This window comes from Lygodium microphyllum, chromosome 1 (assembly GCF_053477565.2).
Source record: "Lygodium microphyllum isolate KBCC chromosome 1, Lygodium_microphyllum_v1.1.10, whole genome shotgun sequence".
NCBI lineage: Eukaryota > Viridiplantae > Streptophyta > Polypodiopsida > Schizaeales > Lygodiaceae > Lygodium > Lygodium microphyllum.
In genome coordinates, this window is record NC_141135.1 from 61,976,815 (window position 1) to 61,991,211 (window position 14,397).

Below are 14,397 nucleotides of genomic sequence, written 5' to 3' on the forward strand. Positions count from 1 at the left end.
TCCTCACGTATCCTTAGGCCAAAGAGGGATGATTGTGAGAGGGAGAAGTTGTAGCATGTTGATGTCTACCATACATCTACATGATGTAGTGAACCCTAAGGGGGGACTTTCTAATGCATCATATTTGTATGGTAGTTCATTATTGGAGTCGGTTTGGCTTTTAGGTTCATGAAGGGAGGCTTCAAGAACAAGCAAGTTAGTGTTGCTAGTTAAGTTCTCATGCGGGGGGACACTTTGATGATTTGGTTAAGGAGAATTCATGGTCATGATGTGCTTCTACAAGGCTTCATGATAAGCATTTCTTGCTATTTCCACTTTTCTACGATTCAAGCTTGAGTATGATGAAGAGCACCTTGGTACTTCTTCTTTAAGTATTTCTAGTGGTGCACATTTGTGTATTTCAAGTATCTTCTTCAAACATCACTTGTCATTATTGAATGTACTATGATGTTGTAGGTCCTTAGTACATCATCTTGTGGTATGGAACATAGTGGTTCATGGGGCTTGTATGTTTGCATCTTTATAAATTTCAATATATTGATCACCCATGATCTAAGTGAGTGTGCTACTGGTGTACATTTCATGAGTGTCGGGCATATTTATTAATCTTGTTATTGGATGCATGAGTGGATAGTTAGACAGCTCATTTAGGGTTGGCCTATTTGTTTCAAGTCTTATCCTTAGGGCTATATATAATACACTTCTCCTCCACTCCTTTTTATGAAATTGCATCCACCTGGAGATAGGAAGACTAGAGGCACTATTGGTCATCCACCACTCATGTGTTTTGTACAATATATCGCATTTCCTAGGTTATGGATTCAATTTCTTGTTCATTCAATCTCTAAGTTCTTGTGTTCTCTTTTGGATTATTCATTCTTCTTAGTGTTCAGCAACAATTATGTTCTTCCACTTCCCTCACTTTGCTCATTCTCACATAGTTAACATTGTATGTCAATTTAAAGAGTAAAGAACTTAGCTTGTCATTAGAAAGCCAATTTCTTGTGTTTGTAGTTGATGATACCGTGCAGGTGTTCTAATCAATACAAATCACACATTACATAGAAAGGGTATGCTATAAAATATACAAACAAATTATTTAAGGACATGCCAATGTGGACCCCTATGTGTTTTGAATTATCATTTGACAAAAAAAAAACATGCATAAAAATAGGTAAACTATTGAACACTATATAAGGTATGTTTTTTCCCTTCAAGCCATTAATTTTTACCACACAATTTTGGAGTGCCAAGGATTGTCGATCATGGCACATAACTTAGCAAAGAAAAAGTACATCATAAAAACAGAATCATAAATTAACTTTTATCATGATTTCATTGCATCTGTTCATTTGTTAGTTATCCTTTATGGTTTTTGTTGCATTGTTATCTTAAAATCTTTTTTTGGTGGTTTCCATTGCATTGTTATCCCAATGCCTTCTCTCCGTTGTCATCTTGATGTGTCCATATGGTGTATTAGTTTGAATGTTAAACATAGATTAAGCTAGTTAAAACAATGCTTTTTGAATAACTGGCTCATAATGGTGAAACCAACTGTTCCTAAGAATAATTGCCATACCATGGGAAATCGTGAAAGCTTCTTTCCCTTTGTTGCAATCAAGTAGATATACAAACATACACATAAGCCTAAGAAACAAGTTTGTGGTATTTGATAATTGTCAACTGCAGATATTTAGCTTTACCAATGCCCATATATGATATGATGCACCAACCAATTTAGGTCCCTTGTTCTAAATTTTCATTCAAGTGATCCTCCATTAGTTTCCTACACTATACATTATTTTAATTGTTTGCCTATTCACACTTTAAATAAGCTAGTATTTCAAAAAAAGTGTAAAGAACGCCTATTTAAAAACTATAATGACCATGTGGCCTCAAGTCTCCTCATGTGAAACTTATTCTCAATAAATTTGCAATTAAAAGTACGCATTCTACACAAAAAAGTAGTGCTACTATACAAAAATGGTAGTCCTACATATGTGAAATTTCGAGTATTAACAAAGCAAGAAAGTGTGTCAGATTCAAGACCATAAATGATCCTATTCATATATTTGCCATATATGTATCACCTTGAGTGAACCATCTTGAAAGATTATATGCTCCTAAATATGGCCTTTCAAGTAAGTCACACCAATCTTTCCTATTGCTTCTTCACATTGTTAAGATTTAAGGAGGAATGGCATTTTAAAGCTATCTTGAAGACAATCAAAGTGTTTGCATGTGTCTACAAGACCATGTGCCAAACATCCTTGAAGAAGAAGGAAATATTTATCTGCATTGATAGAGATGAAATTGGTCATCAAAGAAAGTGTTGGGATATGAGGTGGCATTCATAGTAACCAACTGCCACGTTGAACTGTGAAGGCTTCCATGTGTCATTTGCACTTAATTGTTAATACATGAGTGCAAACTACATGAAATTCCTTGGAGGTGGTTTCAAAAACAAAGAGAATAAATTAAGCTTTACAAAATGACTAATATATTATTGGAATCAAACAAGGAAACAAGAAGTGCAATAAATGAGGCTTATAAAAAAATAAAACAATGTTAGTCAAGAAATATTAAACTCATAAGACAAGTTAGAATGGTTAATCAAGAAATATTAGGCTAAAACAAGTTAGAATGGTTAGTCAAGAGAGATTAAATAGAAAGGATCTTGAAGTGATTACAAATTGAGTTGTCTAAAACCTTGGTGGCCATAGAAAAAGAGAACAGTACTATGATTTTGGGCTAAGGAAAAAGGGAATTGGAGCTTTCATTGTGACCAACTTTTTTGGCAAAAGAGCAATACAATTTTATTTAAAATGTCAAAGGAGGCATGGCCTATGATGTTGCAACAAGTGCACCAAAGTGTACAATCCACTTGACTCTCTACTCTTCAACTCCTCTAACTCCATTCTTAACAATCGAATGGTAGTTTGTTGCTCTCTTTTTGTCTAAGCAAACCTTAAGTCTTCTGGCCCTGAGACCAAGCTTTTAAGAGAATATTTTGTATATATACATACACTAAGTTGCTCCCCACTATCATGACTTCTAAATTCTTCATATCACCCTCTATTTTAATTGTCAACCCCATTGGAATTGTTCTAGCATTGCTACAAGCTCAAGGGTATCCCTAATCTTTTTTCGATTGCTAGAGATGAGGCCCACTAAGCCCATTATTAAACCAAAAAAATGTGAAAGCCAAAGATAGCATGTTGATGTTGCTAGTTCTTTACAAATAGGACACAAATCTAAGAAGTTCAATCTCAATGCATATCTATTTCAATTGTCCACTAGTTCCTTTCACTTTTTAGATCCCATTTTTAAACCACTCACCATAAGGAACCTCAAATAGCTTGTATCAAGGGCCTCCGTACAATTTTTTTCTATAAGTGCATTATTTAACCAAATGTATTTTGTTGCTAAGAAGCTCTCATGTGCACCCTTTTGGAGGAAAAAAAAATTGTCAAAAGTTTCTAGCTAGTATCTCAGCTCCCAATATCCTCCTACCATCCCAATTAGATTTCATTTTTTTGTAAAAAAATAGCTCTTACTAAAGTCAATGACCACCATCCTAAGGCTTACCTCCCCATCAACAATGTTTGATCACTACAAAAAATGTAACAAATTTTCCTCAGAACAAGTCTTGATCATTGTCCTCTCGTCTGATTCTAAATCATTAGCCACCCGAACATTTCCATGAGCAACCCTTCCAATCTACAAAACCTTTGCAAGCTTGAGAAGGTGACGAGAAGGTGACTGACCAAGCCTTGTAAAAGCAAGCTGTAAGAATTTGTTCCAAAGAATACCAAAACTCCCAAACCATCCACCTGCGGAGATCCTAAGTGATAAATGGTCCACAGAACTTCAAAAGGTAGATGAACAGATCTTTTTTGGTGTTGGAACTTCTATTAATAGTTGCCAAGTGCTTCAAAATGCCCTCTACTACACTTGGATCATTATGAACAAAACGTCTTAAAACAAAGTAATGTCCAAGCTTCACCAATGCCAATAGCAAGACTACAATGTGGGATGTTCCCAAGAAAAACCAATTATTTCATTGGTTGGAACAATGAAAATGTACACAACTACAGCATAGTCTGATTGGTCGGAAATACCAAAATGTACACAGCGTAAGTGTTAGCTAAGCACAGAGATATAGCTCCTGTTAAGTAGTCTGTCTATATCAACAGCACCCACATATACAAACTAAAATACTTGCTCAGCATGACAAAGTGTGCCTAGCTTGCTTGCCCCTTACTATGGTGATGGCTGTGATTTTTGCTGCCTTCTACTCCATTGTCTCTATTGTCTATTGGGTCTGAGTTCATGTGCATGTTCAATCTCTACACTCATCAATTTGAGAAGTCTGACAGTCTTTAACTGTGACATGAGGAGGGTCTTTGTTGTGCTAGGCGTCATCCAGCAGGTTAACACTACTAGAACATAAATTCCTGAACCTCTGAATGTAACTCAGGTGTGGTTTTCTTTTCTGCATAGATCACAAAATCTTTTTGAAAAGAGAATACTGACTCAGAACAAGTATAGGTAGTCCCAAGTCTTGTAGCAAATCCCTCGTTACAAGATTTCAACAATAAGGTGAGTTCTTCATCCTCCATCTCCAAAAGTGTAGCATACTCTTAAGTCAGCTAACCAATCTTCAGCAAATACTTATAATACCATGTGACATCTCCAACAACAGTTAGGCCAGTGCTTACAATGATATAATCTATATATTCATACACCTATCCAACTCCAGGAGATGCAGGCAATGTCCAATGTATAACAAAAATAGCTGAGCCATCAATGGACAGTAAACTGCACAAATAACCATGACAAGAATGTTAATATAGGAAACGCATTTTCTGTTAATAGGACCCCAAGAGCAGGGAAGCTTGTCTACAGAACAGCCACAAAACTGCTGGCATTTCGCCATTGGCCTTCAGTCACCTCTACTGTTTGACTGCCTAAACCTTGAAACCCAAAATAAGGGTTTTCTGTAAATCAACAAATGTCCATTCTGTAGTGTCTATTGGCAATTTTTTGATAGCTGAGTAAATGCATACTACTCAAGGAGAAGTATCTCTACACTTGATATGAAACTCCTATGCAGCTGCCACAGCAATGTCGTTGCGAGCAAATGACACATTCCGACCCATTTCATTCCTTGCTCCTCGCCTTACTGGTCGAAAACTATTGCCATTTTGAGCATCCAGCGCACGGTATGAGTAGCTTGAATTTGATACATTTGAAGAATACATATTTCCTCCATACCCACCTCGACCCGACATTCCACGACCCCTACCAAACTCCTTGTCTACATCTGATGCACCCCTGCCCATACCACGACTGTTGAAGTAACCACGTCCTCGAGCAACATCGTTTTGATAGCCCCTGCCTTGAATAAACCGTCCCCTTCCAGCTGGAATAGTAAAGTCCAGTAGTTAGCTGCAACCCTAAAAGCCTTTACTATTAACACCTTTCAAAATATATATTACCTCGAGTCAGATTCACTTTCTTCCCTTCGATGTGTACCAATCTACTTCCCATGCTTATTGGCGAAGCCTGTAAAAACAAGCTTTAGCTAACCTAAGCCACCAACCAACAGTCATTTCAACAGACTGCTCTTGAGAAAACTCATACATTACCTCTATTGCAGTTTGTGCTGCGCTTGCATCCTCAAAGTCAATGAAAGCAAAACAAACACCTGCCTGTTACAGACAAATTGCAATCAGATCCAAAAGCAAGCTGAGGATGCCCAAAAGGGCAACCAGGAAATAGCAATACCTTTTGATTTCGAAGGTTCACTCCCCCTGCTCTTAACTGCCCAAACTTGCTGAATTCCACCTCCAGTTCAGAAACTGTCACATTGAGAGGAAGATTTTTGACATACACAGCCCTACTGTCACCTGTAATCCATGGAGTTGGCAGTGTAAAATATTTCAGCAAAAAGAGACCTTGCTAATGACCCAAATCTATCCACAAAAGTATCAAGGCAAACCTTCAGCTTCAAGAGAATCTGTATTATCATGTGAAGAACCTATGCCATTTGAGAGCTGTGACGTAGCTTGTGAGGTTGTGGTCAATGAGGTTGAACGCTCAAGATGGGAAACAGATGACGCTGTACGCTCAGTATGAGTGGGCATGACTTTGGAACTTTGCACCCTCAGCTGGAATTCGAATGGAGCAGAATTCAAGTACAAGTAAGCGGCAATACTTTGTATAAGTTACTCACATACAGAAGTAGTGTGATTAAATGCTGTCGGCAATCTGAAGAGAAAAGAAACTCACTATTGAAGCATAGGACTTTTTGGGTGCATCTTCCAGCATCTCCTCAGCTGACACCTGAACTTCCTTTGTCTCTGCAAGGGAGACTATTACCTGTTGTGCCCCTGAATTATCTTCTGCACCTTCCGCTATAGGTACCTCTGCATTCTCTGAGGATTCATGGTCATGTGATGCAACATTTTGCTCATGCACTTCTGGAGAGGGGTACTTAGCACTCTGTGTTTCAGGTTGAATGATTGCTTCAACAAGTCCTACAAAACCCAGTCCCCACAAACTGAGAACCAATTGAAGGCAAGAAGAAATCTTGCCCTCTGCCACTCCAGATCTTTAGACAATTAGAGACTTGTAGAAAAACCAAAACAACGAGATGGCTCCTGATAATTTTAACTATGTTGTTAAATGTAGACCAACCTAAATGGAAGTTGTAAGATACCTTCATCTGACTCTGCCAGTATGGCATCTGATACATCAGGAACATCATCTAGTGGTGAGGCTGGCTGGCCTATCTTTCTATCTCCATCTAGATACCTAAACATGTCATTTACAACAAAGTAGCTTTTGTCCTGTGGCGCAAGCACAAATGTTTGCACAAAAGTCCGCTTTACACCATTGGCACTGTACAAGGCACCAGTTACCATGACTAAGACATTTCCAGCCAGAGACTCTTGGGAATCTACACTCATAATCTCTGCTCGGGTTGAACCAGATTTCAAAGACATGATCTTCTCATGAATACCCTGAAATTATAAATTTTCAATCATTCAGGACCTCAAAAAGTTAACAACCTTAAATCTTTACTTGCATAGCTTGTGATATGAAGATAGGATGAGTTTGAATGGAGCCACAAAACCTACCCCTAGTGTTGTGACAGAGTCGACGGTGGCATTAGGCCATGCTTCTGCTCTGGAAAGCCTACTGCTGTCAGTGTAGAAACGATAGACCAAATGCGGAGATTGATGAAGTATGTTGTAGTATCGAATCACAAAAGCATTGCCGACCTGAGAAACATGGAGGAAAAGACTTCGAACTGTTAAGATACAGCGACATGAAATTCCATTTGGTACAAGCAGGCACACGCAAGGTTGTCTGGGCAGTAGTTGAAACAAACACACGGAAAATCGATAACAATAAGCCAGAATCAAAACCTAGCAAAAGCTACAACCGAGGAAATCATATGAAAGAGGCCATCGAACTCACAATGCTGGCGGGTGCGGACGGAGTAGTCCCCTGCTGGGCCGCCATGGATCCTGCATCCAGGCAAGATTGAATATGATACCAAAACGCAAAATGATTTTTTCCTTTTTTTCAAACTGGAATGTGAGAGGTCAAGCATGTGAGGTTGAATGTGAGGGGTTGTACCTGTGGGGCAATAACGGGGAAGACGGAGATGCGCAGTAGATGATGATGATGACGACGATTAGTAGTGCGACAATGGAAGAACAGCAACGAAGAAGGGGCAGGCGATGGCGCCCCCGTTCCGCCTTCCTGAAGCCCCGTCTCTCTCTCTCCCTCTCTCTTTCACCAAAGCCAGTTTGGTGTCAAAAGAGATTAACTTTTGTCCCAAGCCAGAAGTTTAAAGCAAAAACTCCCACCCAAAAAAATGAAAATTTCTCCAAAAACATAGCTTCAATTTTTGAGAAGAACATTTCAAGCCTCAATTTTTTAAAGCTTTAAAATTCATAAAAACTTCTAGTCCTAACAAACAATAAACCCATGTAATCTTCTATGTTCTGTCTTTTATATATACTAGCGTTCCGTGTGCGCTTCGCAACAAAGCGGCATGCGAATTCGCTCAATAATCCATTTCTCCTCTTTCTCCCTCCTATTTCCCCTCTCCATTTCCAATATGGTTTCTCTCTCTCTCTCTCTCAGCACCCTCTCTCTCTGTCTCACACACACACACCAAACTTAAAACTAAAAGTAGTTTAAAAAATTTGTAACACAAAATGCCAGACATAGAAACAATCTCTTCCATGCACCATACTTACAAACATTCCACTCGACATCAATGTAAGCAATCATATGCTTGCACACACGATAATTAGAAACAACAACGTAATACTGAAATGGATCATAATCGAGACAAAGACCAAGTACCACAAAAAGAATTTCTATAAGAGACCTAGTGAAAGCAAAGCCCCAAAGGCCAAGTATAAGGCACGCAAGTGTTTTTAAGCACCATAGGCAAATGGCCGATGCCAACAAAAAAAGACAACGTCTCGAAGATGACAACGTCTCGAAGATGCCTAATAGAAACAAAGCTTCCTCTTCTTTGAGCAATCATTAACAAAATCTTCCTCTTTGAGCAAAACATGAGAAGGCGATGCCGGGAATGATCCCATAGTTTCCATTGGTAATCTCATGGGCGATGCAACGGTCCTACCACCTGCATTGGAACAAAAATCACAATATAAGTACGTGAAACAACAACGTTACACTAAAACGGGTCATAATTGAGACAAAGACCAAGCACCACAAAAAGAATTTCTATAGGAGACCTAGTCAAAATGAAGCCACAAAGGCCAAGCATAAGGCACCGACGTGTTTCCAAGTACCATAGGCAAATGGCTGATGCCAACAAAAAAAGACAATGTCTCCAAGATGCCTAATGGAAAAGAAAGCTTCCTTTTCTTTAAGGAATCATTAACAAAATCCTCCTCCTTGAGCAAAATATATGAAGGCGAAGCAGGGAACGATCCTACAGTTTCCATTGGTAATCGCATGGGCAATGCAACGGTCCTACCTCTCTCTTTACCACCTGCGTTAGAATAAAAATTACAATATAAGTACGTGAAATAACTAACAAAGATCATTCCATCCTAACTATAATAATACTTGGTCAAACATTTGTGAACCACTCCGTAGGTATTGACAAACGTTGATGCAGCGTCACAAAACAACCCAAATCCTTGAACCCATACTTGAACCAATGCCTCGATATCTTATCAATACGAGAGTGTTGAAATCTCTTCTTATGGTCAACCTCATACATATGCACCCGAAAACATTGCGTGTATCCACAATGTACAACTTTAATAAAAATTGGGAGCTTGATGTCGATATTAACATCATCATATAAACGCTCGATGACTCTTGCAAGTGTCCTTCTAATGATATCATCAAGAGCTACAGTGAGTAATGTGCACTGTAGCTCCTTTTGATAGTCAGAAGCTGGGTAATAGTGTCACTCTAGGATAGGCATCTGCAAAAGTTAAATGAATAGTGAAATATGAAAAAAATATACTTCCAAGAGAGTATATGCCAACCAAACAGGGCATAGAGAGCAATTCACACATATGCAAAACCAGCGTCCTTGCATGGTCATCAATAACTATATCTCCACAAAGAAAGCAACAGAGAGCAATTCACATATATGCAAAACCTATGTCCCTACATGGTCGTCAATAACTACATCTCCGCAAAGAAAGCAATGCACATTACTACACCTTTCGAAGAACATCCTTGTATACAATGTTTGTGGTCATATCCCCATCCTCTTCACCCAATAGCACTTTCACACCATGCGAAGATTTTACCCTTGAAAATGTAACATACAGCTGACCATGTGTAAATACTGATGCCTTTAGATAAAGCCCAACAATGAACAAAGTCTGCCCCTGTGACTTGTTGATTGTCATAGCGAATGCCAATCGGATGGGAAACTATCTCCGCTTCATAGTAAATGGCAATTATGTAGCATTCGAAACAAAAGTAATCCGGGGAATAGAAACTCGTTCGCCCACATTTGCCCCTGTTATTATCTAAGCATCTATCACTTTTCTATTGAAAGCTCTACATATCAATCGCGTACCATTACACATACCCCTTCTTGGATTTAGGTTTCTAAGAAGAATAATAGATGCATTTATCTTCAGCAGTAATAAATGAGGAGGAAATCCACCTCCAAGGATATTAACAATATCCTCACATGTTTCCTTTACCACAACCAGTAAGACCTGTCTAAAATCCCCCCCAAACAAAACAACTTTTCCACCAGATGGCTTATCACAGCTCATAACATCTCTTAGAGTTCTATCAACCACTTCGAAGGCATATCGATGGGTCATAGGAGCCTCATCCCACAAAATAAGGCTCATTTGTCTCAATAACCGAGCAAGATCACTTTGAATAGGAATATTGCAAGTGGATCGATTATTTAATTCTACTAGAATTCTAAACCACGAGTGAGCTGTACGACCACCTGGCAAAAGCAAGGCAGCAATGCCACATAATGTTATTGCCAACGCTATACGACCACCACTGCGTACCTTCGCAAGTAAACATTTGTATAGGAAAGTCTTCCTAGACCCACCAGGACCATCCAAAAAGAATACATCCCCAGTACTTGTATCAACAGCATCCATGACTGCACTAAAGGCAATTCTTTGTCCTTCATTCAACATTCCCTCCATGGATTCAGAAACCCTATGTTGTTCCGATATGTTGTATGCATATTCATCTTGCAAAAGAGGGTCAGCATTGCAGTTGTGAGTTTGGTTGATGAGGTTTAGGCAACCCATCAAAATCACAGAGTCTTCATCTTACATGATGTAAAAGGTCTTGCAGATGCAACAAAGCCATGTTAGATGCCTCATGCTGCAGGACACCAAGAGAGGCGTGCACGTTCTGTAGCTGCAATCTATACATGACATCCTCTACCATTGGCATAAAAAATCTTTCCCATAGATGGCCAGGTCGAGCTGGCTCACAAAAGACCAAAATTGCAACAAACAAAGTTCGGAGTTGAGCACCAGTTTGCACATAGGCAGCTTCTTCTAAGCAAACAACATATTCACCATCGCTCTCCAGCATGCCCCTTGCAATGCAAGCATCCCTAAAAGTATCATAGATCACACTATTAACAATATGCAAGTCTTCAAAAGAAGTACATCCCCGACACTCTGTTAAAAGCATCCACAAATAGTAGAGCTCACCACATGTAGGTGCCACAAAATACATCCGACCACATGTATTCCCACGCTTCCTTCTAGTCCACATCTTATGTCGTGCATTCCACACCCAATACACTAGAAAGTCCTGATAGCGAATAGTCCTAGCCTCTGGATGAATGCGGTTGTACACAAACCATTCAGTAAGAGTAGTTTTCTGGAGGTCTTCATTCCACACAACATCTGGTATACTATCTGTATCTTGAAACACCACATAGTTCTCACCAGGTAAGTGTACCTGTAAAACGTTGTATATCAGGCTTTTCATCGTACAATGCATAATAATAGATCCCCCAACATGCCTCTGAGGCAGAAACATATCGTGCATCCAAATAACTTTGTATCTTGTCCACCTCATGAACATCGCCACCATTCCGGACTGAATCAACCCCAATAGAAAATTTTACGGTTTCACGATCATGCCCCTTGTACACATACTTATACAAATACTTAATAGCCGCAATTGTCGAGCACACCTCCACATTTATGTGTGCATTGTATTTCTTACTCAAGAATGGATTATATGGAACGATCCATTGATTATCAATAACATTACCATTCATGATCACGGAGTTTCCATCATCTCGTCTTCGATAAATGGGATAGCCAGAACTATCAACCGTTGTCATGCCCACTAATTTTTGCGGGTAATCTTTAGTACATCTATCCTTGTCCATATAGGGACTCTTTGGGTTCAATCCTCCGCAAGGGCCATGAATGTTGCACTTTGAAATTGTCTCAAATAAGGCTGGAAACTTAACTCTATTGGGCAACTCAGCACAAACCAGTCTATCATAGTGACATGCTTCAGAAGGTTTAAAAGACGGCTCTAAAATTAGCAAAGTATGAGAATGTGGTAGCCCCTCATTTGGAATTCAATCACAATAACATAGCATGCAACCTTTCCAAAGAGATCCTTCCGCAACAACGTATACATTAAATTAGCATGCTTTTTATGAAACACGCGAGTAATCAAATCCAGACGGTCATAAGCACTTTGCTCAGGGAATAAAGAATTAGTTATCTCCAACCACTTTGGATTGCATGTCATTGTTATAAAAAGGTTAGGTTTTCCCTTACATCACACTATAGTCATGGCATCCTGATATAATTGATACATGTGCCTTGGCCCACATGTGAATGACGACGTTAAAACTATCATCTTGCCAACAAAGGCACCAACAATCTGCATTGGCCCATCATCGTTTGCCCCCACCATGTCTATCAAGCCTTTGTAGGCCTCTGATCACAACACTGATTGATTCTGGCAACACCAAGTTAACTTGCACTACTCTATACTACAATAAGCATCAACAATAAATTGTTGCAATAGTCGACCAGCACGCAATATGCACACCTTAGTATCTTCGCGCACTTGAAGACGGAATGCATAAAACTGCATCTGGCTAACACAATTTTTATTGGACAATTCATATATGTTAACAGGAATACTAACATTACTATAGGGAACCTTTACATGCCAACCATCATCTCCCATAGGAAAAAGGAGGACATATAGCATTGGCATATATGCTCTATGCAAGTTTGAAATAGCAACACATCGACCTCCCTAAGTGTAAACATGAATATCCCGATGATCAAGAGTACCCTCATCACCCTGCCCTGGCATGATAGCTGCAACCTTGCTGCAAGAGCAAAGTATTGTTTATTGTTTCTTTGAACACAAAAAATAGTCATTATTAGTTCTTGCACGGGATTATTTTGCAATTGCAAACCCACATACCTAAAAGCATGTGCATATATGTTGTGTCGATGCATCATACATTGAAGCTCCCCTAGCAAATTTGGTAATAAATCATGCATTACCCCCAACCTATTAAGCAACTCATGCTCGGTATCATAAACATAGAGTTAAGCAACTCATGCTTGGTATCATAAACATAGAGTTGTGCAAATCTTGGCCTTTCTTGACGCTGCACATCAAGAAGCAAAGTACCTATATGGTGATAAACAGAGCCATGCACTCTAAAAGTATAACCATTCCCAATAATAGGTATCTCATCAACATTAGCTCTGAGCGATACAAATGCAAGAGCACTGTTGTATGCTCATATGTTATTTTTAAATATCCTACTCTGAGGGTGCATACCATGCAACAAATCATGTAATAGCCGTGGTGGATGTTGCAATGGTGGCAACGTTACTTTTCCATTTCAACAACAATGCCTTCCAAACAAAATCGACCCTTGCACTCGAGTCTCGTATCTCCACAACTTAGCTAAACACCTTTCACACACCACACAAAGACTCCCCATGGAATGCACATTCGGCTCTTGAAATAGTAGTATTGACGTTGCTGGGTGAACGTTTGTTGCAGGCAAAGCTTTTAAAATGGAGCACAATCCACCACTTTGGGGATTAAAAACAGCAATATTATGAACACGTGACTCATTAGCCATGGAATTTTCCATATTGTGGTGATTTCCAAAATCTAAACCAACATGCTGTTCAACTGGCTCATTATCCCCATTTACAAATTCAACGCGGCGAGACACACTCTCACAAACCACTCCACTAAGATTTCCCTCATGTTAGCACTTAAACATTGAAACATTATTAACGTGTGACTCGAAAATCATATGATTAAGACCACTGCAACCACCCACTGATCGCAAAGCATTCATCAAATCCACACCAAATTGTCATGGGGCTTGAAATCCCCTAATGATTCTATCCGGTGATGGCAAAACATTAGCCACATCTATACCAAACTGTGGTTGGCCTAGTTCATGATGACCACTTAGAATCTCTTAATGGAACGTAAAGTTTTCAATATCTCTACGAATGGATCTACCACGATCTAAAATCCCTTTCCGAGCCGTGAATCTAGCAACATGCCGTCGCTCATACCTCGTGGATGTAAGCATGTCCCTACAAACATGCAACACATAGTCTCTGCCAATTGCTCGATGCGAACACCCCATATTGATTAGTTGGCCACAAAACCTGTTATCAACATATAGACACATTTAATATTTAAATATCTAAATATTAATATTAAATATCAAGACACAAAACCACTGCCATCATATTTGAGTTAGTGCCTACAACCCAGCCGATGTATCTGTCTACAAAGATGTTGCACCCGCCCATTAGACAAAGAGAGAGAGATAGAGAGAGCCTGGTTGCTAAGATA

At 39.3% G+C, this 14,397-nt stretch overlaps 1 protein-coding gene across 2 annotated transcripts; it reads right to left on the minus strand.

Moving 5' to 3' along the window:
* Positions 1-4,847: 4,847 nt before the first annotated feature.
* On the minus strand, positions 4,848-7,839 carry LOC148041183 (nuclear transport factor 2-like). 2 transcript variants are annotated; one of them, XM_087677467.1, is made up of 11 exons: positions 7,651-7,839; positions 7,489-7,538; positions 7,146-7,289; positions 6,725-7,028; positions 6,295-6,542; positions 6,005-6,173; positions 5,791-5,912; positions 5,652-5,714; positions 5,502-5,568; positions 5,282-5,425; positions 4,848-5,196 (listed from the first exon to the last, which is right to left on the minus strand). In XM_087677467.1, the coding sequence occupies exons 2-11, from the start codon at positions 7,531-7,533 to the stop codon at positions 5,183-5,185; spliced, it is 1,320 nt and encodes a 439-aa protein (XP_087533593.1). In that variant the 5' UTR covers positions 7,534-7,538; positions 7,651-7,839; the 3' UTR covers positions 4,848-5,182. The 2 variants fall into 2 exon arrangements, with proteins under 2 accessions (XP_087533593.1, XP_087533584.1); XM_087677458.1 differs by having other exon boundaries at positions 4,848-5,425.
* Positions 7,840-14,397: the final 6,558 nt, after the last annotated feature.

Excerpts from the sequence above, each read along its gene's own strand:
- LOC148041183 (XM_087677458.1), bottom strand. The coding sequence starts at position 7,533 with ATGGCGGCCCAGCAGGGGACTACTCCGTCCGCACCCGCCAGCATT. Across the intron at positions 7,029-7,145 it reads ACTCTGTCACAACACTAGGG|GGTATTCATGAGAAGATCAT; the intron begins GTAGGTTTTGTG and ends TTATAATTTCAG. Across the intron at positions 5,569-5,651 it reads CAGCACAAACTGCAATAGAG|GCTTCGCCAATAAGCATGGG; the intron begins GTAATGTATGAG and ends TTGTTTTTACAG.